At 40.4% G+C, this 27,919-nt stretch overlaps 3 protein-coding genes across 3 annotated transcripts in view; 2 read left to right on the top strand and 1 right to left on the bottom strand.

The window, feature by feature from the left end:
* The first annotated feature begins 719 nt into the window (after positions 1–719).
* On the top strand, positions 720–15,057 carry ankfy1 (ankyrin repeat and FYVE domain containing 1). The gene is made up of 25 exons (XM_086013489.1): positions 720–831; positions 2,697–2,904; positions 3,057–3,175; positions 3,711–3,846; positions 5,672–5,795; positions 6,118–6,267; positions 6,404–6,569; positions 6,734–6,938; positions 7,031–7,099; positions 7,195–7,397; positions 7,494–7,591; positions 8,003–8,204; positions 8,304–8,402; positions 8,487–8,640; positions 8,825–8,993; positions 9,162–9,280; positions 9,955–10,111; positions 10,204–10,404; positions 10,474–10,650; positions 10,766–10,913; positions 12,105–12,195; positions 12,289–12,413; positions 12,513–12,659; positions 13,487–13,577; positions 13,668–15,057. The coding sequence occupies exons 1-25, from the start codon at positions 822–824 to the stop codon at positions 13,798–13,800; spliced, it is 3,501 nt and encodes a 1,166-aa protein (XP_085869615.1). The 5' UTR covers positions 720–821; the 3' UTR covers positions 13,801–15,057.
* cyb5d2 (cytochrome b5 domain containing 2) lies at positions 13,224–17,572 on the bottom strand. Its single transcript, XM_086013490.1, has 4 exons — positions 17,184–17,572; positions 16,425–16,565; positions 15,390–15,576; positions 13,224–15,311 (listed from the first exon to the last, which is right to left on the bottom strand). The coding sequence occupies exons 1-4, from the start codon at positions 17,458–17,460 to the stop codon at positions 15,140–15,142; spliced, it is 777 nt and encodes a 258-aa protein (XP_085869616.1). The 5' UTR covers positions 17,461–17,572; the 3' UTR covers positions 13,224–15,139.
* Positions 17,550–27,919, top strand: part of zzef1 (zinc finger, ZZ-type with EF hand domain 1) — a 37,868-nt gene continuing 27,498 nt past the window's right edge. The window contains exons 1-13 of the mRNA XM_086013487.1: positions 17,550–18,118; positions 19,261–19,405; positions 19,511–19,705; positions 19,914–20,097; positions 20,198–20,397; positions 20,898–21,108; positions 21,242–21,358; positions 24,809–24,987; positions 25,511–25,609; positions 25,708–25,799; positions 25,902–26,047; positions 26,629–26,734; positions 27,542–27,760. Of these exons, the coding sequence (XP_085869613.1) occupies positions 17,717–18,118; positions 19,261–19,405; positions 19,511–19,705; positions 19,914–20,097; positions 20,198–20,397; positions 20,898–21,108; positions 21,242–21,358; positions 24,809–24,987; positions 25,511–25,609; positions 25,708–25,799; positions 25,902–26,047; positions 26,629–26,734; positions 27,542–27,760 (2,295 nt within the window). The 5' untranslated portion in view covers positions 17,550–17,716. The remainder of the gene's footprint in view (positions 18,119–19,260; positions 19,406–19,510; positions 19,706–19,913; positions 20,098–20,197; positions 20,398–20,897; positions 21,109–21,241; positions 21,359–24,808; positions 24,988–25,510; positions 25,610–25,707; positions 25,800–25,901; positions 26,048–26,628; positions 26,735–27,541; positions 27,761–27,919) is intronic.

Below are 27,919 nucleotides of genomic sequence, written 5' to 3' on the forward strand. Positions count from 1 at the left end.
TTGTGGCCCGTCATCCATTTTTCAATGGCCCGCATCATACACTAAAAATGACATTTGACACAGCCCGCAAGGCTGATTAAAAAAATGTGGAGGTGGACAGTCGGAAGGTTGGGTGTTAAAAACAATAGGTGACACCAAAACGAATAAATTGTTTTATACACTGTAGAGCTTTTCTAGTTATGCAAAGTTACAAATAAACTATTTACAACTGAAATAATTTATCTTCAAACCACTGGTGATTAAAGATAATTCAATTTTATAAGCAAAAAATTGGATTCTTCCACTTTCTGCTGCGTGAAGGTCCGATTAATGAACATAATGATTATCAAGTAACTTAGAAATGGTCATCTTACTGTTTACTCTTGTTTTGGTTCTGAATGTGGAGATGGGATTCGGTGTAGGGGAAGATATAGTCTAGTGGAATACTGGGCAGTAGACCACCCTTTAATCTTGAAAAATCCTAAACTATTTGCCTTATCACCTTGAACAGAAAGCTGTTATGTAGTAGTTTTTTAAAAAATAACTAGAAAATATTAACAATAAATGCAGTTGGAGAATGTTAAACTGGCCCTTGCATCCTTCTCAACCTCATTATTAAAGTGTCATTTGTTCTTCCACAAATAAAGAGGCAGCATGTATATTACTGTCTCTAGTACGAGACAAAACTGAATTATTTTATTGACACATTACGTCAAAGCTAGACGTGTTCACGTGACAACACTCCAATTAACGCGCCTTGAACGCAGCACTTCCGCCCCCTCTCGGCCGTGTTGGTCTTATCGCGAGATCGCCGCCCGGTCACGAAGCCAACGCAGAGCAACATGGCGGAAGGTATGAGATAGAATTTTTTAGGGGTCTTGTCTGTCCACTCCCTTTTATTTGCGTAGGTGTGTTACGATGTATGGTTCTACCAACTTGATAGTACAGTTTTAATGTATATTTGCATTTATATCTCCTTTCGAAACAGCACGATATTGTTATTGCCTTGTTCAGCTTGTAAGTGAGCAAGCTTTTATCAGTAGCTCTCGATGTTGCTAGCAAATGTTTTTGGTCGTTTCTGTTTAACTGAATTTGCCAAGACTGACAGTCGCCTATAGTGCTGCAACAGATGACTCGTGTGCTTGTGCACAACATGTACTTTCATGTACCATTTGTCACGACAAATTATAAAGTTCTAATTAAATGATCAACAAAACCGGTCGTCGCTGTTAGAAAATAAAGACCATGTGCTTCTGAATTGAGCATAGTGACATATTTCGTAAGCACAAATATTAATCTGTTCTGTTCCTGTCGAATAAATAGGCTGAATTCTTCTGAGTACTTATTTACTGTCATTTCGTCCCTATCAGGTATTTGTGCCGCCTTTACAAATGTCATGACCATGACCACCAACAAAAGGAAAAGGCTGCTGCTGTCAACTTAAACAAAAAAGTCACATAAGCTATATCAAGAGTGCGAACACTCACGTAAACATTGTCTGCTAAAATACTGTCGCATATGTCGCCTTAACTGCATATGTGCATTGAAATGACTATGCTTTGTCTTTACTTAAGTCAATTCAGCTCGTATGATATAGAGAGGGCTTCTTCTTTGTACTATTTACTTCACACTCTTATGTTTTAGTTTGACAAAAAAAAAATGTATATATATATATATATATATATATACATACATACATATACACACACACACACACACACACACAAACACACACTTGGTTTTTAAGAATGCACATGCACGACTGGCAATGACATTATTTTCCATATTGTGTCCAACTGGTAAAGTCTGCAAAATTAACCTAGGCTACGATACTATGTTCTGTATTTTACCAGAGCTGTGTAGTCTTTAGATAATGTTGAGATGCTGCTCCAGTATACCACCATTTTAATGTGGAGCTCACCAAGTGTGTGTGTGTTTTTTTTCAAATTTAATTTTATTTTTTTATAGAAACTCTCCTGGTGTCACATGATTTGCAGCCTTGCCACTTACAGTTTACAAGGCAGGACAAAGTAACTTGCCTCCTCAGCACTTTTATCCCCTTTACAAATACTTTAGTGCTTTAAAGGAAGGAAATGGGCCCCAGTGGAACTTGGTTGACTTGGCTGAGTCATGATTTAGAGTTTCAACATCAAGTGCTACAGAAAAAGTCACACCTAAAGGAAGCACATTTATATATGCCACTAGATTCATCTGGGATCTGTTTTTATATGGAGAAATTATGGTTCTCTGCAAATATCAGAATGCAATCATTGGCCACAACATTATGTGCACTTGCACAATCGAATGCTTGGTCTTTAGAAAACATTTCTGCATCTTCTGTAAAAAAATAAAATAAAATGGATTGACCAGTAACTGTTAAATCAATGCTTATTTTAGTGTCAATTAAAGTGGTGCTTAATTGATAAGTTAGGGCAGGATTTTTTTTTTTTTTGTGCCCACAACCCTCGTGAGGTTAAGTGGTTCAGACAATGGATGGAGCTCCTGTATTGGATCTCACATTGTGCCGGTGTAACTCATGAATTACTCTATGCAATTACTATAGAATACTGTATAGTAACCTATTCTGTGCTTTGGAAGGACAGTATAGTGTATTTTCTCTCGTTCTAATGTCTTAATCAATAGATTAAAGTAAACTGTCTGTTATATCCATGCATATTTTTTTTGTCCTCTGTCTGCATGACATCAATGTGACGCAGAGGAGGTGGCCAAGCTGCAGAAGCATCTGGCCCTGCTGAGGCAGGAGTATGTGAAGATGCAGCAGAAGTTGGCAGACACAGAGAGACGCTGCGCTGTCCTTGCTGCTCAGGTGTCTGTCCAAGGCCCCACCACCCCAGCATCTGCAGACACCTTTATTAGCCGTCTTCTGGACATCGTGTCAGACCTGTATCAGCAGGAACAATACAGGTGGGCACCTTGATTTGCTGAAGAGAATGCTGTTTGTTTTTATTGTTTTGTCATCCAGCTGGTTCTTTGGTTTTATGACTATTTGTTATTGTTGCCAACAATTAAATGTTTGTGTTCAAATATTTTTGAGGGTGTTTGTTTTGTACCTGCAGTGATTTGAAAGTGAAAATCGCGGGAAATCAGCTCAGTGCCCATAAGTTTGTACTAGCTGCACGCAGCGATGTCTGGAGTCTCACGAATATGGCCACCACATCTGAACTGGACCTGTCTGGTAAGTCACTGCGATAAGGGTTTACTGTTATAAAGGAGTGTGCGGCTAAGCTCCACCTATTGGTTGTAAAACAAAACAATACAAAAATATCCTCAAATATTTGCGATTGTTGTGCTAATTCTGTAACCCTGCTTAATAGGAATGTAATAATTGGTATCAATGAAGTGTGTTGGAACCGAAGCTAAGAAATGACAGTGGTCTCATTACTGCTTGACAATAGGCATTTTTACAGGTTGCATAGGGGATTAGACCGGCGCATTTGTTTAAAAACAGATCACCTTAAAGCCATAAATTGTTATTCAAGACAGGGCTCAGCACCATACCTTCCACAAATAGCAAGGGAATTTTGTATAGGTAACGGGTATGACTAACATTTATTTTGAAGTGCAGAAATACAACTTGTTAATGTCAGATTTCAGCAAGGTTGATAGTAGTAGCTACTTGTTGGAGTAATTTTTTTAGGTCCATTGGAAGTGACAATACTGTTCTGAGAATTCAAATTGGTCCCTCTCTGCCCTTCAAAACGTGTCTGCAGACTGCAAACCCGAGGTTGCTATGGCAATGTTGCGCTGGACATACACCGACAACTTGGAGCTTAGTGAAGATGATGCATTTCTCATTGACTTGATGAAGTTGGCCAACCGCTTTCAGCTTCTGCTGCTCAGAGAAAGGTCAGCTTGTCACAAATACAGAGGGTCTCCGGTTTACAATGTTTCAAGATTCTGAATGGAGCGCACAATGAACTAGTTTGCTCAGTGGTACTTGGTCAATAGAAGGCATGCTTAGTTACTATTGCACAATTTTTTCTTTGTTTTATATTTATGGACTGGTGTTTTTTCAAACAATTATATACTATAATTATGACTACCCCAAATTTCATTCAGCCTACATTGCTCCCGTTGTAACGGAACTCTGTCATGAACTGAGGCCCCCCTGTACTGACATACACACATACTTAAGCATTCACTCTTTTTTTGCAAATGGCAACATACCATTATGCATACTATACATTTACTGACTGCAACATTTGAAAGGGTAGTCAACCTCCAAATTTTCTTTACAATATGATGCTCTATGTGCCCCCACGAGTCTTAACACAGCATTCTGATCTATACTGCGTTAATGTGGAATATTAGTTAGGGAGTCAAATCCACCCCTTTTTATCACCCTCAGGGGGCGGCCATTTTTCCACTTGCTGTCGATTGAAAATGACATCACATCAGGTAACAAGCAATCAAGACTCATCTTGCGAATGTCACATCACCAAACTCAGAAAACCGGTGAGCTTTGATTGGTCGTTACCTGAGCCATGAACTACGTTGATCCCATTTTCAGTCGACAGCAAGTGGCAAAATGGCTGCCTTCTGAGATGGATAAAATTGGGTGGATTTTGCTGCTTAATTCATATTCCACAAACGTAAAATTAATCAGAATACGGTGTTTAGACAAGTGGGGCTGCATAGAACACATGATTGTAAAGAACATTTTGGGATTGCTATTCCACTTTAAGTACATCTGCACAAACTGACAGGATTTATTTAATACAATAGCTGTATGAAGATAAAACTTGAAATGCTGTGGAACCCCAGCTTATGAATTAAATTTGTTCTGTGAACTCGTTCTCAAACAAAACATTTGCAGACCGCCGTAATATTTCCTATTGGACCAAAAGGAAATGCAATTAATCTGTTCTAGCGGCAGAACAATTATATTTACCTTATTTTGATTGTTGTGTGGTTAAAAAATTAATTCTGTGCAATATAAGTTCTGAACCTTACATGGCTATGCCAAGACTATCCTAAGATGAAAATTGTTTGTCATTTTTATTTTAAAAGCAAAAAAAAAAAAAAAATCAAACACTGAATTGTTCGTAAACCAAAGTTACACTGTACAGCACAGCACAGCACACAAACAAGCTGTATCCCACTGAACATCCATCCAGTTGGTATTGTGTTTGTCCTCATTTGGGTGGCGAGTGAGCTGCAATTTATCAGAGTTAACTGGCGAGAGGCGGGGTAGACCCTGGAATGGTCCCCAGCCAATTCCAGTGCTCATATGAGACAAAACCGTTCAGATTCACATTCACACCGATGCACAATTTAGAGTCTTCAATTAACAGAGCATATATGGTTTTGAATGTGTGACAAGGAAGACATAGAACCTGGATAAAACCCACGCAAGCACAAGCACCACAAACCTCCTACAGGATTTGCACCATGAACCTCCAGACTGTGAGGAAAATGTGCAAAAGACACTTTTCCACCGTAATACACAGTTAATGTGGTCATTCTACCTTCTGGGGACCTTGGTTTATTACAGTTGCATCAGTCTTTCAACATAATGTTCTGAATTTGCTGATCCTGTTCAATAGCAGGAAAGCTAGATTTATCCTTAACAGTTACTAAAACTATTGACACAGTTTGAGTGTACTGGTGTACCTTGTGTAGTGACCAGTGAGCATATTTGACACACCTACCTGATGCTACATTATTACAGGTGTGAAAAAGGTGTAATGTCCTCGGTGAACGTCAGGAACTGCATTCGCTTCTATCAAACAGCTGAGGAGCTCAACGCTACGACTCTGATGAACTACTGTGGGGAGATCATTGCCAGTCATTGGGTGAGTTCCATCCATCCATCCATTATCTGTACCGCTTCTCCTCACAAGGGTCGCGGGGGGTGAGTTCCTTCATATACAATACAGTAAGAGCACATTAATAGTGGAAAAGGTTTTGAAATGATTTATCTTGGTCTAATTTTAAAAAATCTCAAAACCTTTTCAACAGGGGTGTGCAGACTTACACTGTATTGCACTCACTGATCAGTCTTGCAGAGTTGTGGCATTTCAGTGTAATTTGGGGCTCCTATTTTAAAACAGTTTTTTGTTGTAGCAGTATACATTAATTGTGGCTTCTGATTAATTTCTTGTCTTATTTTTTTAGGATGATCTCAGGAAAGAAGATTTCAGCACCATGAGTGCTCAACTTTTGTACAAGATGATAAAGTCTAAAACGGATTATCCTCTCCACAAAGCCATCAAAATCGAGCGAGAAGATGTGGTTTTCCTCTATCTCATTGAGATGGACGCTCAGGTCCGTTGCTATCGCTAAGCTCTTAATAACTTCTGACTTTAGTGAGCTGTGCTGTAACTATCACAGCAGAATAAACATTTCTCTCTAAGATATAAACAGTTTCATTTGTTGTTGTTGTTGTTGCTGCTGTTGTTAGTTGCCAGGCAAGCTGAATGAACTCGACAACAACGGTGATCTGGCTCTAGACTTGGCACTGTCCCGAAAATTGGAAAGTATTGCCACCACTTTAGTTAACAACAAAGCAGATGTGGATATGGTGGACCAGAGTGGATGGAGTCTTCTTCATAAGGCAATCCAAAGAGGTGTGAAGTTGCTACGTAACACTCTACGCTTTATGTTATCCAATCTTTATTTCGACTGTCTATATTCAGTAACAATTAAGCCTCGACAGTCATTGCTGCTGCATTCCAAAGAGCAATCGTATAAGATATGCTTGTCCTTCATTAGAGTCATCCTGTTCTTTCAGGTGATGAATTTGCCTCCGTCTTCCTAATTCACCACTCGGCTCAGGTCAACGCCGCCACCGTGGGAGCGGTGGAAACCCCTCTTCACCTCGTTTGTTCTTTTAGCCCCAAGAAACACTCGACAGAAGTGATGACTGGCATGGCACAGATTGCAGAAGCGCTGCTCAAGGCTGGAGCCAATCCCAACATGCAAAACAGCAAGGGCAGGTTGGTCGCATTTTTTATGAAGCTTGAGTTGGACAAATATTATGCACAAGACTGAAGGTTGTTCAACTTTGATTTGTGTCTGGGTTTATTAGAACTCCCTTACACGAAGCTGTGTCTTCGGGGAACGAGCCAGTGTTCAACCAGCTACTACAATGCAGGCAGTGAGTTACTTTCTGCTTATAACTTGGAACACATAGCTTGATTTTGACTATTGATGATAAACCGTCTCACTACTTCACTTGCTACATGCCGTTAGGCTTGACCTGGAACTTAAAGACCATGAGGGCAGCACAGCTTTGTGGTTGGCTCTGCAGTATATCACAGTGTCTTCAGACACCTCTGTAAATCCTTTCGAGGATGATGCCCCAATTGTGAACGGTACCTCATTTGATGAGAACAGCTTTGCGGCACAATTAATCCAGAGAGGGAGCAATGCCGACGCGCCTGACACATCAACAGGTCTGCATTAATTTTTAATGCAATTAATCTTATTGGAGGTGTACTATTTTCACACATATGTTCATCTCGCTTCCGTTTATGTTTTTGCTTCTTCAGGAAACTGCCTAATGCAGAGAGCAGCTCGTGCAGCCAATGAAGCAGCTGCTCTTTTCTTAGCCACTCACGGAGCAAAAGTTAACCATATCAACAAATGGGTGTGTATAACACGATCAAGATGATGAATGGAATCCCATGTCATAAATTAATTGTCATATGATGTTCTTTGGCCAAACAGTAGACCCAAAATTTGGGGCTTTACAGATTAAAAATAAATATACTGTATAATAAATAATAGTTTTCTTGAAAATATCCAATAGCAATCAGACATTTGTCTTATATATAAAATAAGACAATGAAGGGGCTCCAGAGTCTCATTCTAAAATCGAAGAGCCGCTCACCATGTTGGAACAGCGTCGTGAGAACAATCATTATAAACAGATGTTACAGTATATTTTTGTGTTTTACAGATAAATTAGAATAAAAACAGAGACAGATTGAGGCAAAAATCCACTTGTTATCCACATACTTGGTCATTTGAATATTATTGATTGTATCCAATATTTCAGGGGGAAAGCCCTCTTCACACAGCTTGTCGCTTTGGCCTTGCAAGCCTGACAGCAGAGCTGCTCCAGCAGGGTGCAAATCCCAACCTGCAGACCCTGAAGGCTCTGCCGGATGACACCCTCGGTGTGGCTACGCAGACCCCCCTTCACATGGCCATCGCTCACAACCATTCAGATGTCGTCTCTGTCATCCTAGAACAAAAAGGTCAGCAATTTTGTACAATTACGCTTTAATTTCATCCAAGACTAAGATGGTAATGTTAGGGCGGATTCATTTTTTCTTTCCTATCTGTCTGTTTTGCAGCAAATGCACTTCATGCCTCAAATAATTTCCAGATCATTCCCGACTTCAGTCTCAAAGACTCTGTGGACCAGACAGTTTTGGGCTTGGCCCTCTGGACAGGTACATGACAGTGCAATAAACCGAGCCCCCCCACACCTTTATCTGCATTGAGCTGTGTTAAATTGGCCAATCTGCTCCTGTCAGGTATGCACACCATAGCAGCTCAGCTTCTGGGCTCAGGAGCGTCTATCAATGATACCATGTCCAATGGACAAACCTTACTTCATATGGCCATCCAAAGGCAGGACAGCAAGAGCGCCCTGTTCCTTCTCGAGCACCAGGCAGACATCAATGTTAGGTAACTATTTCATCATGAAATGTTTATGATGCATTTGCCTTGATGTCCTTTCCATTCTACTTTAGGACCGTTTATTTTAGTTTTCATTTTGATCATTTAAACAATTCAATGATTTTTATTGCAGGCAGGTTTAAATTTGATTTTTTTTTTTTTTTTATTTGATTTTTCCTTGTGTCACTGTTAGGACTCAGGAGGGACAAACAGCACTGCAGTTGGCCATCAGTAATCAGCTGCCACTAGTAGTGGATGCTATTTGCACAAGAGGAGCTGACATGTCTGTGGTTGATGACAAAGGGGACCCTCCGTTATGGCTTGCTCTGGAAAATGGCCTGGAGGATATTGCGTCCACACTGGTGAGACATTAGATATCGGAATCTAATTCTACCTACGACTGAAAAGAGAATGTAGAGTCAGATTTCATGCAGACAAACTTGCATCTGTGACTAGTTGAACAAGAGATGGTTACAGAAACAAAAAACAAAGGGTTTGATTGTAATATTTGCCTTTTCGCTTCCTCCTAGGTTCGCCACGGCTGTGATGCGACGTGTTGGAGCAAAGGCCCTTCTGGCTGCCAACAGACCCTCTTGCACAGAGCCGTTGATGAGAACAATGAGGTCTCAGCTTGCTTTCTCATCCGAAGGTCTGAAACCACATCACCTTCATTCAATCTTTGATTCAGTCTCATATTACTATTTCTTGATTACAATCTTTACTGGGGAACAGGCCGCAGGTCAATAAAGAGGTTGTTCATCGAATGAGAGCCAATATACCTAAGCAAGATTAGAAATTATGTCTTAACAAAGATAATATGATATGATTAAGACACATTTATATTGTTGTATATTCTGTCTGTTATTGTGGATGTAGTTTGCAGTGATAAAGAACTAATGCAGTGATAAACTAACAGCATTACAATGAAGTTATTGAATGTCATTAGAATGTACAGTAAGGCAACACTGCACCCTAGTGGTGGATTGTCTGCCTTACAATTCTGAGGTCATGCAATCAAATTTCTGCTCTGGGCTTCCTCTGTGGAGTTTGCATTTTCTCCCCATGCACAGTAGGTTAATTGAAGACATGAAATTGCCCATAAGTGTGAATGTGAGTGTAAAGTTGTTCTTTGTGTGCCCTGCTATTGACTGGCGACCAGTGCAGACCCTACATTGCCTGCTGCCCAAAGTCCGGCTGGGATAGACTTCAGCTCAACCGCAACCCTAATTTCGCTAAGAAAATGGATTGATGGATAGAATGCGCAGATCTACCCTATTAGTATTTTCTCCTCCCCAATATGCATCGTATCTTATGTCTGCGCAGTGGTTGCGATGTGAACAGCCCAAGGCAGCCGGGCCCAAATGGAGAAGGAGAAGAAGAAGCCAGAGACGGACAAATGCCTCTTCACCTAGCAAGCAGCTGGGGACTGGAGGAGGTGGTGCAGTGCCTTCTAGAGTTTGGAGCTAGTGTCAATATGCAGGTCAGTCTCATCATAGCTGCAGCAAGTTTGGCCTGGGGCAAACTCAAAGATATTTGTTCACAAATTTGTGCGTTCTAACACACTTTTTTCAGGACGCAGAGGGTAGAACTCCTATCCATGCTGCCATTAGCAACCAGCACAACGTTATCATACAACTCCTGATTTCCCATCCGGACATCCGTCTTAACATTCGTGACCGCCAAGGAATGACACCCTTTGCCTGCGCCATGACGCACAAGAACAACAAAGCAGCAGAAGCGATCCTCAAAAGGGAGCCAGGTGCTGCTGAACAGGTGGGAATGAGATCAGCAGAACAAGACCCAACTTTCATCTCATGACATCTAACTCTTGCATCTTTCCAGGTTGACAATAAAGGGCGTAATTTCCTCCATGTGGCCGTGCAAAATTCAGATATCGAAAGTGTTCTGTTCCTCATTAGTGTACAAGCTAATGTGAACTCCAGGGTTCAGGATGCGGCGAAACTCACACCTCTCCACTTGGCTGTGCAAGCTGGATCCGAGATCATTGTTCGAAACTTGGTATAGCCTACATACATATTTTTTGTCTGTTTTATTTTCATTCAGTTTGCCGTGTAATATCTTTGTGATATTGAAAAGTTTTTAATGGAGCTTTTTTTCCCGTGTGACTCACCAGCTGCTTGCCGGAGCCAAAGTAAATGAGCTGACCAAACACCGGCAGACGGCACTGCATTTGGCTGCTCAACAGGATTTGGCCACCATTTGTTCTGTGCTTTTGGAGAATGGCATTGACTTTGCTGCTGAGGATGAGAATGGCAATAATGGTAAATTTCATCTGTGAAAATCAGTTCAGATTTAATGGGTATTATCTGCCCCTCAGGGATGCCAAATATTCTGTTTTGACCATACGGGGCAGTTGCCATGTGTTGAAAGTTGAAAATGTTCCAGAAATGACAAAACGGCATGCACAGAAATTAATTCATTCACTGCCCTCCCTGTTTGATAATATTGATATACAGTTAGCTGCCTGTCAACTGCGGCGGTTGAGTTAATTTGGATTTTGCAAATGAGTATCTAAGTACGGCGTCTGGTGACGTATGATTTAGCCTCAACAACCAATTGTGATAGTTTGATTTGTTTCATTTTAACATATCTTTAATTCAAAGTAGCTGTCATCACACTGCGTAAATTACGTGAACTGCCGGCCTCGCACATTCAGCCAATCACAGATGGAACCGGCGGGCAGGCGTGTTGTTTGAACTAACATGGAAATAGCTCTGTTGTCGACGAGACGCACTAAACATTTGCTAAATGATGTTACGAGATATATTGTGGTCATGCCGGACGTGAGTTGAGCTATTCTCATGACGTGATTACAATACAATACAATATAATGCAATACAATTGTACAATAATACAATATTGTATTGTGATTACAATACAATATAATGCAATACAATTGTATTTATATAGCGCATTTGATAACAGCTCGAGCTGTAACAAAGCACTTTACAAACAATACAATAAATAAAAAAAACAATAAAAGGCTGTGAATCACATATTAATAAATATATATATATATAGAATATCTATAATCAGAATTCTGACTTTATTCTCAGAATTCAGACTTTAAAGTCAGAATTCTGAAATAAAAGTGAGAATCTTACCATCTTTGTTTTTTTTTCCCCCCACTAGCCCTAACCCTCTTCTGTAGTTTGAAGATATTAGTGTGGTTAAATTATTATTTTTTTCCAATGCATTTTCGCTATGGCGGGGTTCAACTGCAAAAGTGTAAATAGATACATTGCTCCATCTTCTGATCGAATCGGTGGTTGAGTATGTTTTTTTTACCCGCTGATCAACCCCAAAAATTGTGATTGCGTAAAGCCTATTTCAATTATACAATGTCGTACATCTGGAAAAAATAATCTATTCTCTGTAGTACTTATTTAATTAACAATTATTTTGGCTTCAATTCGACTCCAAAAATGTTGTGTTCCTCTGGTTATCCCCAGCTCTTCATCTGGCAGTGATGCACGGCCGCCTTAACAATATCAGATCCCTTCTCACAGAGTCCAACATCGATGCTGAGGCCTTCAATCTCAGGTACATTTAACCTTCTGAGTAATTTTTTATGGAGTATAAAGATCTTTGCAGGAAACTGAATTCATGTTTTATTGTTTTACATAAATAATTCAGGGGTCAGTCACCAATGCACGTTTTAGGCCACTATGGTAAAGAAAACGCTGCTGCCATTTTTGAGTTGTTCCTGGAGTGTATGCCTGAATACCCTTTGGACAAGCCAGATAATGAAGGGAACACAGGTACATAAACCTGAGATTATTTCTTGTCCTCTGTATACCAACTCCATACTTGTGATGAGATGATTGACACAGATTTTTATTTTTATTGTTATTTTGCAGTTTTGCTCCTGGCCTACATGAAAGGGAACGCTAACCTGTGCCGTGCCATTGTGAGGTCTGGTGCTCGCCTGGGCATCAATAATAATCAGGGCATTAACATTTTCAACTACCAAGTAGCAACAAAACAGTTGCTTTTCCGCCTTCTTGGTAAATGTATACCTCTTTTTTTTGGGGGGGGGGGGTCCATATTGTATAAAACTTAACATTTTTAATTTATTGCCCAGTGCTTTGTTCAATTAAACAAAAGCCTACCTAAAATGGCGAACCGCGTTTTCCCCTCACGAAAAATGTGTTGCCACTAGATAACTGTAATTACCTACATGACACAGATGGCTACCAGAGCTCTGCTCTGACTTTGACAGTCAATTCAAAAAACACGAAAAAAACAAAACATGACACCCACTATAGTGCTGTTTGTGAACATGATTGAAAACACCTCTTAAAATCTTTTCTCTGTCATAACCAATGGTTTTCTTTTTGAATAATGCATTTGTTTTCTTCCCATTGTGTAACTGGCTTTCGCAAGAAGCACATGTAGCAGGGGGTATATTTTTATTTATTTATTTTTATTTGATTTTTTTTTTAAGAATGAAAAGAAACAACCCTATTTATAAAAACAGAATTGAAAAGACAAAAATCGTTTAAGACTAAACAGGGAATCCTCGGTTCCCGATGGACTTGTGTTTCTACGGCAGCAGCTACTGTACGTAACCAGTATGTACCCCAGTCTAACTAACAAGAGCTGCCACAATATTAAAGCAATACAGAAAGTATTTGGATGAAAAAACACTTCTTGGCCATAAATACATCAATGAAATGTGAGCACGGCGGGCTGCGAGACAACAGTCTTGCCGCTCCTAACCTCAAAATGTCATGCCGATTGACCATATTACTGTCTTTAAACTTGAGATTCTCTCATTTGTTTGAAAAAAAAAAAAAAAAAGTAAAATTGTAGTAATTTTTTTTTTATTTAGATATGCTGTCCAAAGAGCCCCCGTGGTGTGATGGTTCCAACTGCTATGAGTGTGTTGCCAAGTTTGGAGTGACAACAAGGAAACATCACTGGTTAGTACCATGACCTTTCCACAATATTTTGAGAGTCATTGTTTTGTTGTCACGGTGTGCCATACTTCATTTTGAATCCTGTCTCTCCAGCCGTCACTGTGGGCGCCTCTTGTGCCACAAGTGCTCTATAAAGGAGATCCCCATCATCAAGTTTGACTTGAACAAGCCTGTGAGGGTGTGTGACATCTGCTTTGATGTACTAACTCTGGGTGGAGTGTCATAATGCACCGGCCCGGATATTCCTCACCTGCTAATGCTCGCCAGGTTGGGGCCCAACTTAGCAGTTACTGGGTACATCATAAGGGACTTCAGTAGCAGGACACACTAACAAGAGTATTCCGGCCAGTTCTGGACCACTGTCTTTATACTACGCCAGTCTTGTGAAAAAGCATTCATGTTTTAGTGGAACATTTATTCATTTTGTTGTCGATCAAAGTGTCAAAGATATAAATGAATAGAAAGCAGTTTAGCGACTGTTGGACTGAGGGTAACTTCTTAAGCTCAATGTTGTTTGTAATGATTCGCTTGTTTCCCCAAAACTATTTGCTTTACTCGGTCATTGCAATTCAATGATAAACGTCTTCATTACCAAAACATTGTTGGTAAGATGTTTATCTGTGGTTAATTATTTCACCATCTGCAGCTTATGCTAAGTCACCTACCCGGAGAGAAATGTTTTTTGCAACATGATGAAAAACAAAATCTGAATCACAACGTCGTTTTGAATCGGAATCTTCCTCTTGTGGCTGTGTACTGTATTGCCTGGATAAATTATTAAATCAAATACACTTTGCAAGACTCTGAAGCATAACATGGATATTTCAATTTCACTTGTGTGGTGAAAAAAATGGCACAACTGCCCACAAATATGAAATTGTTGATGAATGAGATATTTGACCCGTTACTGATAGGTATGTATTAGTACTGACAAGCAAGTTTATATGCCTGCATGTGCTATAATTTGTAGCATTTCATGATCATGTCCCATTTTTAAAATCAGTCAGCATATGAGTACATTCCAGTTTTGACTTGGCCATGAGGTCCTTGTCAGTTGTGATGACAGTCCCCACGATGATGCCTCAAGTCAAGTCAAGTCGTCTTGACCCGACACATTTATCGCTTTGTTGATTTTCTAAACCTAATAGGTGCACTTTATAAAGATCATGTGACATGTCCGATGGTTTGGGGGAGTGAGAATGATAGGGATGGCCGATTAGTGCGGCCTCATTAAGTATTGTTAAATTGTACAGATAAATGTGTGATATTTTTGACCACTGCTACCATTTTTGTACTTAATGCAGTTTGTGATTGCCATTGTGACAGACTTAAATCTTGCCTCTGTTAATCTTTTATGCACATTGTAAAATCTTTTATGCACATTGTATCGTATCTGTAATGCTCAGATATCTAGCCCGCCTCTTCCAAATGTATCCTTTTAGAGAAAGGAAGAACAACTTTACATAAATGTCATTTAAAACAATCTTTCCCCCCCTTGTTGTGTTTATTGTGACATAACCCAGTTATGTACCACTATCCATGTCATTGTCCATCATTTTAAACTATTATTCAATTAAAGAGCAAGAGTCTGCATGCGTCAAGCAGCCATCATATTCCTGCAGGTTGGGGTTCTCCTTGGCTGCTGACGGATCTTCCACACAGACGCAACGAAACCCACCAGCACCTGCAGGGAATAGTTTTCGAGGAACACCTATCCAACCTCTTTCAACCCCACCACTGGTGAAAAGAGGGTAAAAAGTCCATCACAACATTGCATCTCAGTTACATTTGTACATGCTCAAACTTTTTATTTACCTCTTGGCGGAGCACCAGACCCTCCCTCCCCTCGCGGAGCTCCACTCCGAGTTACAGACAGGGAATTGAAGCATCTCTGCCTCCGCCTTGGCTTTGAGTTGCTGGCCCTTTGCAAGCAATGACTCAACGTGAAAGAGAAACTCTGTGGGCTTTCCGCTTTCTGAATAGAACCGTCCTATGAGCAAACCTGAAAACAAAAGTCACATTTTATTCAAGTGTATTGCGGATCTCAGTTGGTGCATTCACATTTCAAAATTCTGCACAGATGCCACATTTGTTGTCGATGACAAAACTGTCAGTGGAACTTACAGTCCATAAAACTGAGTTATGTTATAAGCTATGAAATTGGTCCGGCCATAAAACTGATAGTTATGGTTATAAGCTATGAAATTGGTCCGGCTAGCTAGAGTAATGGACTATTTCTGAAACCACTAATCTTGCACTGGATGAAAACTTAAGACTCGCTGTCTTAAATCTCCCTGGTGCCCCACTAACTGCCCTAATGCCAGCTCCATCTGGAGTGCTACGCTTTGGTAATTAGTGGGAGGAAGAGACCAAGTATGGAAAAATGAGAGGGCTGTTTAATCTCAAAAGCATAATCTGCAAAAGCCCTTACAGAAATATAAAACCAAGAAATCATTTGTTTTTTAATATATATATATATATATATATATATATATATATATATATATATATATATATATATATATATATATATATATATATATAAATTGCTATTATTTGCAACACAGATGCTGTATTGAGTCTGCATTTGACAATGTGCTTGTTATTGTGGTTGCCCCTCTTATGAATCCATTTGCTTCCTTAGTAAATATTAATGGTTAACATGTTACATTTAGTTGTTGTGGTATTTATGTGCAATTTAAATTGAGGTTTGCTTGATTTGGTCTTTTTTTGTTCAATTTAACAGATATTAACTGTAAGTAAAAGTATTTCATCCACTGTCCAACCCTCGAATATACAGTAGTCACATTACGGACAAAGTGCGCAATCAATGGAAAAACATCTACACACCTACAGTTTGATAGGTCCTCTGATAAAAGAGCAGCCAATCAAACAGGGCTACCACCTGCAATGGGGACAAACTGGACACATCATCTGTCAAGCCGCTTTCTGTAAAATCTCCTGTGATGAAGGCCAGTGATGTATCTTTACCTAGGGAAAATAAACAGCACACTGTATAAACATACTTATGAGACATTTTCTGTTTAATGGACTTTCATGTAATGATAATGTCACAAAACAAAAACATAAATGGGGCATTACAGAAATAGAAACATTACAGAAACAGGAGGACACCAGTTTAACCCCTGGAATATTTTAATTCTAAAATAATCCATGCAGAAAATACAGAAACGTGCAAGTGTAAATTACTGTTAATTGTCCTGGGACAAAATCTGACTAGCTGTAAATACCAAATAGCTCTTGAGCACCACCTAAAAATACGTTTTCTCGATATATTTTGAAGTGGGATGATTTGATTCAGCTCAATTTGATGCACTCACTTTTTTTTCTTATCAAAACCACCAACAAATCGGTTTTGTAACACCGCTAATACATATAGTAATTTCAATTCGATGGTAATTTTTGATAGTCAATGTGTATCCCACACAGTTTAAAACGAGGCATACAGTGTGTAAAATGGTAGTTTTTCAAGTAGCATAACATTATTGTAGTGGGGTAATTGACTGGTGCATTCATGCAGATAAGTATTCAGCATATGCTCACGCTACAGCATGTGCATTAAAGACGAACAAGTAAAATCGGAATCACCTGCCATAAAGTGATATGCACCACCGGGGCCATAATGCTTGAGGCCATTGTGTACGTCAAACACCTGGCCTAAGATTGCCAGGTAAATACCCTTGCTGCCTTCTTCGCCGTTGTACAACGACAATTCTTGGCTGCTCAGGAGTCGCGTCGGTGGCCCGTGTGTTGATTTACTTCCAGAATATAACGACCACTGGCGAGGAACAAAAAGCACCGCCAAGGACGCCGATAACATTGCAACCAATGCATAGCAGAGATTGCTGTTTGTTGATGCCATCATTTGCTGTCACACATTTTTCATTGCAAAAGAAAACCATTAGCGCCCTCGCAGGTGCTTCCGTGAACGAAGAAGAAAGCGCGCATGCGCAAACGGCTAACGCAAACAACGTTTCAGGCCAGTCCACGACGTACAGTACGTCAATGCGGTAGTAGTGTAGGTTAGTAGGGAGATTTGGTTACAGTTCTGTACAACCATTCGCAAACTGCCCCTCTGAGGGCCGTACAGATTTATTCGGCGAAGTCTAATCGAAGCAGTCATGGGCAACGCAGAGAGCGGCGGCGGTGGAGGCAGCTGCGACGACGAAGACATAGGAACGGAGAGCCCCGTGTTGGCGGAAGAAAGCCCGGCCTCTGCGGCCACTGGCGTCGGAGGCACCGGTCCCGGGAGAGGCGGAAGACGGGTACCGAAGAATGTTTCTGTGCCCACCGGTGGGCCGCCGAGCCCTGCCGTGTTCTTCGAACAAGTGAAACTAAGAGAAGCGGCGGCTCGTATTAGCGACTCGGGAGTCGTCATCCGGGAGTCTGTGCTGGCAGGGAACGAGGGAGTCCTGGTCCGCTGGCTGGAGGAGCGGTTAAACCGAGGAGAAGAATCCGTCAATGTTGAACAGTTTTGTGAGATGTTGGAGAGCAGAGATGCCCCCAGAGATGAATGTGAAGAGGTATATGAGCTAACGCATCAATGACTTGAATACTCCACCCTGCATATACTGTACTGTATTTGAGGATGTACACTCACCGGAATCTACATTAGGTACACTTGCACAGTGAGATCAATATTGAATCAATATAAATATATTTACATGATTAGTGACAACTACACTGCATGCAGAAACCCCTCACAGTCAATGACACTGTGAGGTGTTTCTGTTTTTGCTTTTTCATGCAGGTAACCAAAATATTACTACCACCTCTCAGGTTTCTATAGTGCATATCATCCCTGAAAATTACAATCGCAATAATAAGCGTATTGTTACATTATTACCGCCCATGTATTGTCAGTCAAAACAGGGTATTGCTTTGTAAAGTTATAGTTGTGTATTGAGCGCTGATATTGTGGAGATGTTTCCAATTACAGTAGTGTATTGTAACTTCTCTTTCAGCATTATTTTATGAGTTGCTTTCAGCTAAATTATCACATATCCTGTCACTTGTTAAATGTAGCACTGCGATTGGCTGTCATGCAGTCCATGGTGTACCCTGCCTCTTTTCCACTGTTGTTTGGGATAGCTTCCACTTCATCCAAGTATGGAATGCAATATTCCATTGAGCTCTCATTGTCACCTTTACTAATCAGGTTTATTGTCAGTGCTGTCTGAACTTTGATCACTTTTGTTCCACCAAAGAATGTGAATGAATGGCCCAACCAGAGAATGTGTTCTTTGGTCTAAATGTAGCTTTGTTGGCATGTACTGTAGATGGAATGCCACTGTGTTGCTGCTAAGCTGGCTCATGAGGCCACAATGGCTATTAGATGCCAAACTACTATCTACCTCTTTCTATATTATCCCTTTTTCAATCAACATGAAGCATATTGTCGCTGTCCTGTGAAAAACACTAATGTCCATTTTTTTTCATTTTTGTTATTTTTACGTGAATGGTCTTTCCACATTACAAACATCACATTAACGTGAACATTTTGAAAAATTCCAAAATTGGACATACGTGTTTTTACGGGACAGCAACGAACGATATGTTATTTAGTAATAAACTAAGGTAGATTACATCTACTATGCGCCTTACATCTTGTTGTCTTATGTTTGATATAAAATGTCACAAAGTGCACTGTCTATCTCCATCGTAGGCCTTTGGACAGTTTGATGCCGAGGGGGATGGGGTGGTGGATGTAGAAAGCATGCTGATTACACTTAAGAACTCCAATGGAGCTAATCTACGGGGAGAGCTGAGTCATGTGATAAGGCAGCTACAGGCGTGCTCCCTAACCCCAGGTATGTGATGTGTTTACTCAATTAAACACAGTCAGTTGTTTTTTTACCACATATTTGTTACCACCTTGATTTTAATATGATGCTTTCATATTGCACACTCAACAGGTTTTGTTGACATATTCTCCAAGACCAAAGACCGGTTGGGTGCACATGCCTTCAAGATCCTGAAATTTTTGCACAGGAATCATATTCCCAGTAGTGCTATCCCTTTCCCCATTTTAGACGGCTACAACAGTATCTGCACAATGAGGTCGAGTGTGGTCCAGGACTTCCTGGAGTTCCTCTTGCAACGGGAAAAAGGTGAACAGCACAGTTTAAAGATAACCGTTTACTTTTCATGTTTTGTCACAATGTTTAAAGTATTTGTTCAACCCTTTAAAAGGCGCTCATTTTAAAAGTTGAACATTTAAAATTTATCTCATAGAAAGGCTTTCAGACCGGCCCTTTGGTATAGTCAAGATTACTTCACACGAAAAACTGCGTTGTTGTTGTTTTTTTTCCTATTCAGATCTGGACATTCAGTACAGAGCGGAACTGGACCGTGACCCAGATGTGGACAAGGTGAAGGTGGTCACACAATGTTATAGCACGATAGAAGCTTCATCCAACGTTGCTGATGTCTACAAGATGACAAACGGAGAAACGGCATCTTTCTGGCAGTCTGACGGCAGTGCACGCTCACACTGGATAAGGCAAGAGCATTCACTTTGAAATATGTGACGATTCAAGATTTTCCTGGTGATTTTACTTGGCCTGTTTTTATGTTGAACCTTGTCGTCTTTGGGTTCCCAGATTGAAACTGAAACCAGACGTGGTTTTGAGGCGCCTGGCCGTTGCGGTGGCTGCCAACGACCACAGTTACATGCCTCAGCTGATCTCAGTAATGGTGGGCAAAAATCTCCATTCCTTGGACAAGATCAGAGACATCCGCATCCCCAGCAATGTGACAGGCTACGTTGCACTCTTGGAGAATGCCAACATTACACACCCATGTGAGTCATCACCTGACAGTTGCTCTCATTTCATAATCATTTACTATCCTTTTAGAGAATTTATTTTAGAGTGTGATTGGTGAAACTCAGAATGGAACCAATTTTGGCAACTGGCCACACGTGTGTTTAGTAAGAGCAAGTTCAATAAAGACAGGATGAAGGCAGAATGGACTGAGGTGGTTTTCAGCAAGAGCAACCACACGATTATTAACACTATATTTTGAAAAGAGCTTTGCAAAGTGTGGCTCTTAACAGCCGCCTGCGTTCACAACCCTGATTTCATGATCTGTTATGTGCCTGTAAATGATTCGCTAACTAATGATCCAAAGATCTTTGGCCTGACTTTGCAAAGACTCATCATTGTAAATTGTTGAAGCAAGTTGTTTTACTTTCAAGCTCCATTTTATCTCGCACTGTGAATCTAAAGCAATTCAGCGCAGCATTTTACACTGCACGCTCCATCAGTGTGTTCACAGCATTTTGTGTCCCTCAAACTCCAGACATCCAAATTAACATCAGGCGGTGCTTGAGCGATGGCTGTGACACACGGATTCATGGTTTGAAGACATTGGGCTATCAGATTACAAAGAATAAAGAGGTGTCTGTGTCGGACGCTTCAGCTATCTGGTATCTGTCTCTCCTCACCTCCTTGGTCACTGCCTCAATGGAGACCAACCCTGCACTGGCTCAGACTGTACTTCAGAGCACTCAGTAAGACACTGTGTTTTGTTTTGTTTTTAAATGGGGATTTGGCTATTTCAGATGTAGAAGAAACACTAAGCAAATCAGTTGTATTCATCAATGGTCTGACGGCGTTCAATTGATTATGCTGCTCTTTTTCCAGGAAAGCATTACAACACATGCCACCATTGTCCCTCACGCCATCATCCACCAAGTTCCCCAAGTTCTTCTCTTTGAACATCTTAGAGGAGGTGGATGCATTTCTCCTCAGGATAGCAGAGTAAGTAAGGCCTTGAGTTTCCATCATCACACTCACCCAACCTCATCGAGCTGGTAAAGCTGACAGCATCGCACAAGAGACAGGCTAAAATCAATACCATGCCTTAGTGTGCTGATGACCCACTTTATCAATTGTACATTTTGTTGCATCCCCCAGAAGTGCTCAGGGGCTTTATCAGGAGCTTTAACCTGACAAAAACCATCTTATCAAACGTAACAGTTTAGGCTTCTTTAAAATTTCCATTGCATGATCCACATTGCATATGTGCTATGGCTGTTATTGGTCATTTAAAATGTTTAAGTACAGCATTTTTCCAGACTTATACATACTGTATTATATATACCATGGGTGCTCACTTTTTCAGCATGCGAGCTACTTATAAAATTACCAAGTCAAAATGATCTACCCTCCAGGTAGAATATGTTTTGCATATTTTTAGTAGGCCCTACCCACTACAAAAATGCAAAACATATTTATTTTCAAATATATTGAGGATTCTTTATTTACAATGTATGTTGATTTACCTTACATAACCGCATAAACCAATGTTGCATAACACAACATAATTAACTATGAACATCAATTTTTTTTTATGGTATGCCGCCCATTGATTGGATGCAAGACTCCAGTTCCTTTTACAGATGTTTTTTGCTCAGCAAAACCGCCGTAAAACGCCAACACACACATAGAACTAAGAATTCAGACATACAACATAAAACAACATATTATATTTATGACAAAGATAGCTTTGCTTAACATCAAAGCTAATCACGATAGACAATGCAAAATAGTGCTGACCACTTTGGCCTGCTTTCAACAAACGGCAGTCTTCTTCCAGAGATAAACCTTATTGTCAAAAATGTGATGCTTCAACAAACTTGTTATACTAACTTTGTATATTCACTCAGCTTTGGCAAAACAACGAGGAATGACGAGGAAAAAGTAAGCAACATGCATGGTGAATGTCGCTACAAGTGCTTCTCAGTCTCTGCGTAAAGTGTACGGAGATTCTGTAAAAGGCAACATCCGGTATGACATTTTCAAAATAAAGGCTTCGTGTTTCAAAATACAGATGGCAGGCATTACAAATGTCATGCGATCTACCAATGCTACCTTTGCGATCGACTGGTAGGTTGCGATCGACTGGTAGGTTGCGATCGACTGGTAGATTGCGATCGACTGGTAGATTGCGATCGACGTATTGAGCCCCCCTGATATATATACTGTATGTATAACATCATATGTTACAGTATATGCTGTTTCTGTAATAACTTTATTTATGATGATATGGTTGCTAGGCTGTTTCCCCTAGGCTGGAATAATTATTTCACTTACATTTTAAACCTCTGAGCTTTCTCTAACCACATCAGGCAATAACAGCAACTACCTATTAATGACCAACCCCATGGGACACACCCACGAGTGCATAAATAGGGAGAAACTCCACACCTAAAAATTTAAAACTGAAGAAACCTTTTGGATTTAAGATGAAGCGTTGTCAACAAACAACTGTTTCAACCTTTGTGAATTACCATGACTTAAGTGACTGAGAATGTACATAGAAACTCTAAGGCAGGTGTCACCAACCTTTTTGAAATTGAGAGCTACTTTTTCGTGACTGATTACTGCAAAGGTCTACCGATTTACATACACACTTCTCAAATAAAGTTGCTAAAATTATCTTCAATTATATGTGAATAATTAATGATATTTTTGTATATTTAAGAACTTGATCATGTTGTTGATTTGTCACAATAATTATAAATGGTTTAACATGGTAGGAAACAGTTAAATATCAATCTGCAGCACTTAATTTATACACATCTCTGCAAATATCAACATTTTCAAATGACCACTTCACTGATGAGCTTTAAAACAGGCCTGCGGGCTACTCATCTGGTCCTTGGGTGTCCGCGGGCACCACGTTGGTGAACTCTTCTCTAATGTTTACCATAAATCAATGATCATGGTGGTTTGTAATAGTGTGACAAAAGCCAAACACAAAGCAGATCAAATCCCCAGAATTTTTCCAGCAATGCTTGCTTGGTGAGGTCTTGTGTAATAATACACTGATTTGCAGAGCCGCGACCCTCCACCCTTGACCTGGGTACCCTTCCGGCCACGACCCTCCGGCCATATTCATAAACGTTGTCGGCCTCCGCCCCGTTCGCGCCCCCCCCCCCGAAAAAAAAGTGTCCGTGACTGACATCGCTGCGGGAGAGACGCTAACGGCAGAAGCTTTTTAAAGATCATTAGCTGGCTAATTTACTATTCGAACCCGCTGTGGACACGCTTCAAATGCGCCAGTAGTACTTACTCAACTGCGTGCTTAGTTGCATTGCGAGCCACAGAGTTGGATTTGTCGTATTGTATAATTATTTGGGTCCAACAGAAGTCGCAGTCAAGTTACTTATTTATTTTGCACACTTCCCGTCCTTCCCGGCGTTCAAAATAAAAGCGTACCAGCAAACCACTATACCATGCAGGTTTGCTATGGCATATTTCCGGAAGTAGGGAACGCCAGAAAAAGTGTATGAACTCCACCTTGATGTGCTAGCGTCTGAATATACTCGTGGACACAAATTGTTTTGAAACAAGTCGGGGGGCGTCGCTTCAAAAAGACAGCAACAACAATGGATATTCTGCCTGCTACAACCATAAAGGGACCGAGATGACTAGATGATGCATTTAATTTTATTGGGATCTTGAAGGTGGCGGCTAAGAGGGAACGTGGGTGAGTAGCTTGTTTAGTAATGTTTACTTTGCAGCAGCAGCAACGAGCTGCGCGGTGCATCCGTCTCCGTGTGGGAAACTGTATGTCATCGCAACATGTGAGCAACGTGCGCTCAAGCGTGTTTGTATTTCCTTATCGTCACATCACATAACCCGCGCCTCCCACCTGCAACTGGGGCATACCATTACAAGAGGGGGCGGGGGTCAATACCACAATCCCTATAACAGCAGTTGTCGCTCGCGCAGACGCGGGAGTAGAAAGAAGCATTAAAAGAAGCCTTTCACCGAGTAGGCTGAGATGATTTTTGGCCACCTCGCGAGCACGTCACACGCATAAGGGCCGATTAGTGGGCCGGACTAAAATCAACTTCCAGCCATGCTTAGTCCAGCCATTTTTTGTAAATTTGTCACCCCCCATCCCTCTGCCCCAAAAATGGCCATCCGACCGGGCCTGAGGGTCCGACAGGTCCGGCCCAGGGACGGACTGCTCGGCTCTGCTGATTTGATGCATGATCTCATGCATGATTTTGGTTTCAAGTTTTGCATCAATTCAGAGAAAAAAGGTGGTCTAATTTATTTAGAATGATGTAATTTTGTAATGTTCCATTGTATTACTCTCATTAGCATTTAACAATGCTTTATTTACCTGGTTCACTGTTGTTTAAATATTTGACATGCTTTAAATCTAACTATATTTTTCATTTTGTACCTGGGAAGTTGCTGTGTGAGTCCTGATGCAGAGCTGACCCTTCTCGCCTTTGCGCTGGCCAGAGGCAGTGTGGCCAAAGTCCTTCAAGCCCTTTCCTGCATCAGCGACCACTTAGAGACAGAATACAAGGCCTCATCCCTGATCACGTCAATGGCCGCAGTTCGACTACAACTACTATATCAAAATGGTAACGTTTCTGGTCTTCCATCTTTGTCATTCACTTTAAGAAACGTTGACCCTTGTGAGGATAAGCGGTATGGATAATGGATGGATGGATGAAACTAGACCTTTGTAAAACACCGGTCTAAAAAATTCCAATTTAGAAGACAGATGACCAACCGCATACTGATTATAATTTTTTTTCCCCAATGCATTTCAGTGGGCGTCAGTTATACGCACATTTTTGCTATTCGTGGTCCGGCCTGGTCCCTATAAAGGGCTCGACTGTAATACCAATTAGTAAACTTAACGAAATACCACCTGCGTTTTTCTGAATGTTGTCATCCATACATTATTCATTGAGAAGTGTATAAAACTCCAAAAAAAGGGCAGTCTTACTATGGCAATATAGTCCAGTCCTTTTCAAAGCAGTTTTTCACAGCACATACTGGGAACCAGCTATACGCTATGTGACATAATGAGATCAAACTGTTTCAATCAGCATCTGTGTTTTGTTAGCAAATGATCATTGTCATTATGTGACATCACAGGGAAGCCCCTCCAGCTGCACTTACTAGCATGTGATGCCAAGAGTAAAGAGGAGAAATCAGGACCAGAGAATATGCTTACAGAATCCTCCACTGGAGATGGTAATAATAAATAATCCGAGTGAGAAAATAAGAACACATTCTCTAATCTTGGTATGACCGCCACACTAACGTACAACCGCACAATTGATGCTCAAAAGGTTTTCTTACTGAAAGTGGCAAGAAGAAAGCTAGTGTGATCCTGTCAACCGAGGATCAGAGCAACTTTCAAGTCACTCAGATGAAGATCAACGTGAGTGTCCTTATAATGATGATAATCTCTCTTCATTTTGGTGATCTTCACATTAAGAGGGAATAAATGCATAACCGTCTCCCTCTGGATTCATGCGATAAGGTGCGAAAAGGTGCCATTGGGGCGAAATGTGGCTTGGTGTTTGCCTACAAAGATGAAGAACCGTTTGATGCTGCAAAACATTTCAAGAGGTTCAAAAAGTATGACGCTTGGCACTACAAAGACTACAAGGAGTTTGTACAAGACAAGTAAGAAGCACTTTTTTAAATGCATACAACGATGCTTTATATGATTCAGGTTTACTTTGATAATGGTGTGTGTTTTCTTCTCAACTGTCAAATGTCACTTTGATGTTGTCACCAAGCCAAAATGAAGTACTATAACACTGATTATTACATCACCACATATCATAGCAGTTCTCTCAGGGCGGTATAAGGCTGATACGACGAGATGCTTAAGTGCTTGGAAGTGATGTGATGGCATCTTGCTCTCATTGTTTGTTTGTCTATAATCTGGCCTTTGAGATTGTAGAAAAAGTCCATATTAAAAGTTTTCAGCTCACCAATCACCAACTTGATTGAAAGTGTTGATTGAATTTCATTTCAATTTCAGTGATGGCACAGCTAATAAGTGCAATATGTGGACCAAAGATACTTTTTCGATGCACAATTGGATGAATAGTTATTTTTTTCTTCGCATCCAATTAGTAATGCAAAACAAGTCAGTGTTTGTATCTGTACTACAGTATGGATACCCCACAGCCGCTTGGGGTTCTGGCTGAGTGGTTTCAGTTAAACGCTGACACATCATGTTGTCACTTGACCTGCAGTGTGAGGATTCCAGCACTGTCTGAGGATGAGCCGATTGGCTGGTTTGAGGTGGAAGAGGACTGGAATGATGTGGAGATCAAGCTGCAGCAGTGTCGTGTTGCGAAGGTAAATTCTGTCTCGAGATCAAACTGGCAAGCGAACAACCTTGTTTTCATCACGTGCTTCACCCCCTTGCACGTTTGATACCCTACATTAGGGCTGCTTGATTATGAACATTTTTTTAATCACAATTATTTGGGTAATAATTTAAATCACGATTATTCAGACGATCATTTATTACTATTATTATTATTTTTTTCAAAACAAGAAAATGTTTTAACGTAAAAAATATAAGGACAAATAAATTTATTTGAAACACTATGTAAGTTCCTTTTGGACCAAACACAATTGATCAAATTAGTTATTATTATTATTATTATTATATTATGGTGCAAATGTATGAATTCAAGTATGATTTCTTTGCATAAACAAACATAGTGTGTTGGATATAAATGCATATTAATAATCGTTTGCGATTATGACAATTTTGTAATCGTGGAGTATAATAATCCTGATTGTAATTGAATTTCGATTCATTCCACAGCCCTACCCTACACAGTGATTCCATAGCACTGTTTTCCTTAAAATGTTTCCTGTTATTTGAGTAGAGTGTATTTAATCTTGATAGGGTGTAATTTTCACCACATGCTTGTAGGTGCTATGTGTCACGAGTGTGACATCAAAGCAGCACAATATACTGTAGTGTAACCTACCAGGGAATTTGAAGAACTCACTACCCAAAAAGAGAAATTGAGTTTCAGATCAGGAGTGATTTGTATACCAAAATTAGCCAAACCAAATTAATTAGTGGTAGCTGGACATTTTCGACGAATTGCTTTCACCAATCTTTCACTCTCGTCCCTGTCTTCTCAGTTTCTGATGGTAAAGTTCCTGTGCACCAGGCAGGACACCGCTGAGCGCCTTGGGGTGCAGTCCCTCAGCTTCAGTGGATACTCGTGTGGTGGAACAGAGAAGCTTGCAGATCTTGACGAGCTTTGTTCTGCGGGCGAGCATTGCAAAAACAATGCTGTCACCGGCCTTTGTCTTCTGAATAAGACTTTGTTCTTCATTCAACAGCTCACACAAAATATGGTAATTAGAAACAACATGTTTCTTAATGATGACATTGTACACAATTATCACCTAATTACCGTCTTGGAAAAAAAACCTGATTGCGCAGCCACAAAACATACAGAAATTGTAGTTATGACTGATTAAAGTCCTAACTGTGCGATATTGTCTTCATGCTTT

Source organism: Filicampus tigris, chromosome 17, assembly GCF_054856515.1.
Source record: "Filicampus tigris isolate MCC_2025a chromosome 17, RoL_Ftig_1.0, whole genome shotgun sequence".
Classification (NCBI taxonomy): Eukaryota; Metazoa; Chordata; class Actinopteri; order Syngnathiformes; family Syngnathidae; genus Filicampus; species Filicampus tigris.

Bases quoted from the DNA above. Each gene is read 5' to 3' on its own strand.
- ankfy1 (XM_086013489.1), top strand. The intron at 9,281-9,954 runs GTCTGAAACCAC...ATGTCTGCGCAG, and splicing joins GCTTGCTTTCTCATCCGAAG to TGGTTGCGATGTGAACAGCC. The intron at 12,414-12,512 runs GTACATAAACCT...GTTATTTTGCAG, and splicing joins AGATAATGAAGGGAACACAG to TTTTGCTCCTGGCCTACATG.
- cyb5d2 (XM_086013490.1), bottom strand. From the start codon at position 17,460: ATGATGGCATCAACAAACAGCAATCTCTGCTATGCATTGGTTGCAATG. The intron at 16,566-17,183 runs GTGATTCCGATT...TATTTTCCCTAG, and splicing joins TGCATATCACTTTATGGCAG to GTAAAGATACATCACTGGCC. The intron at 15,577-16,424 runs GTGTGTAGATGT...TTTTGTTTTCAG, and splicing joins GAGGACCTATCAAACTGTAG to GTTTGCTCATAGGACGGTTC.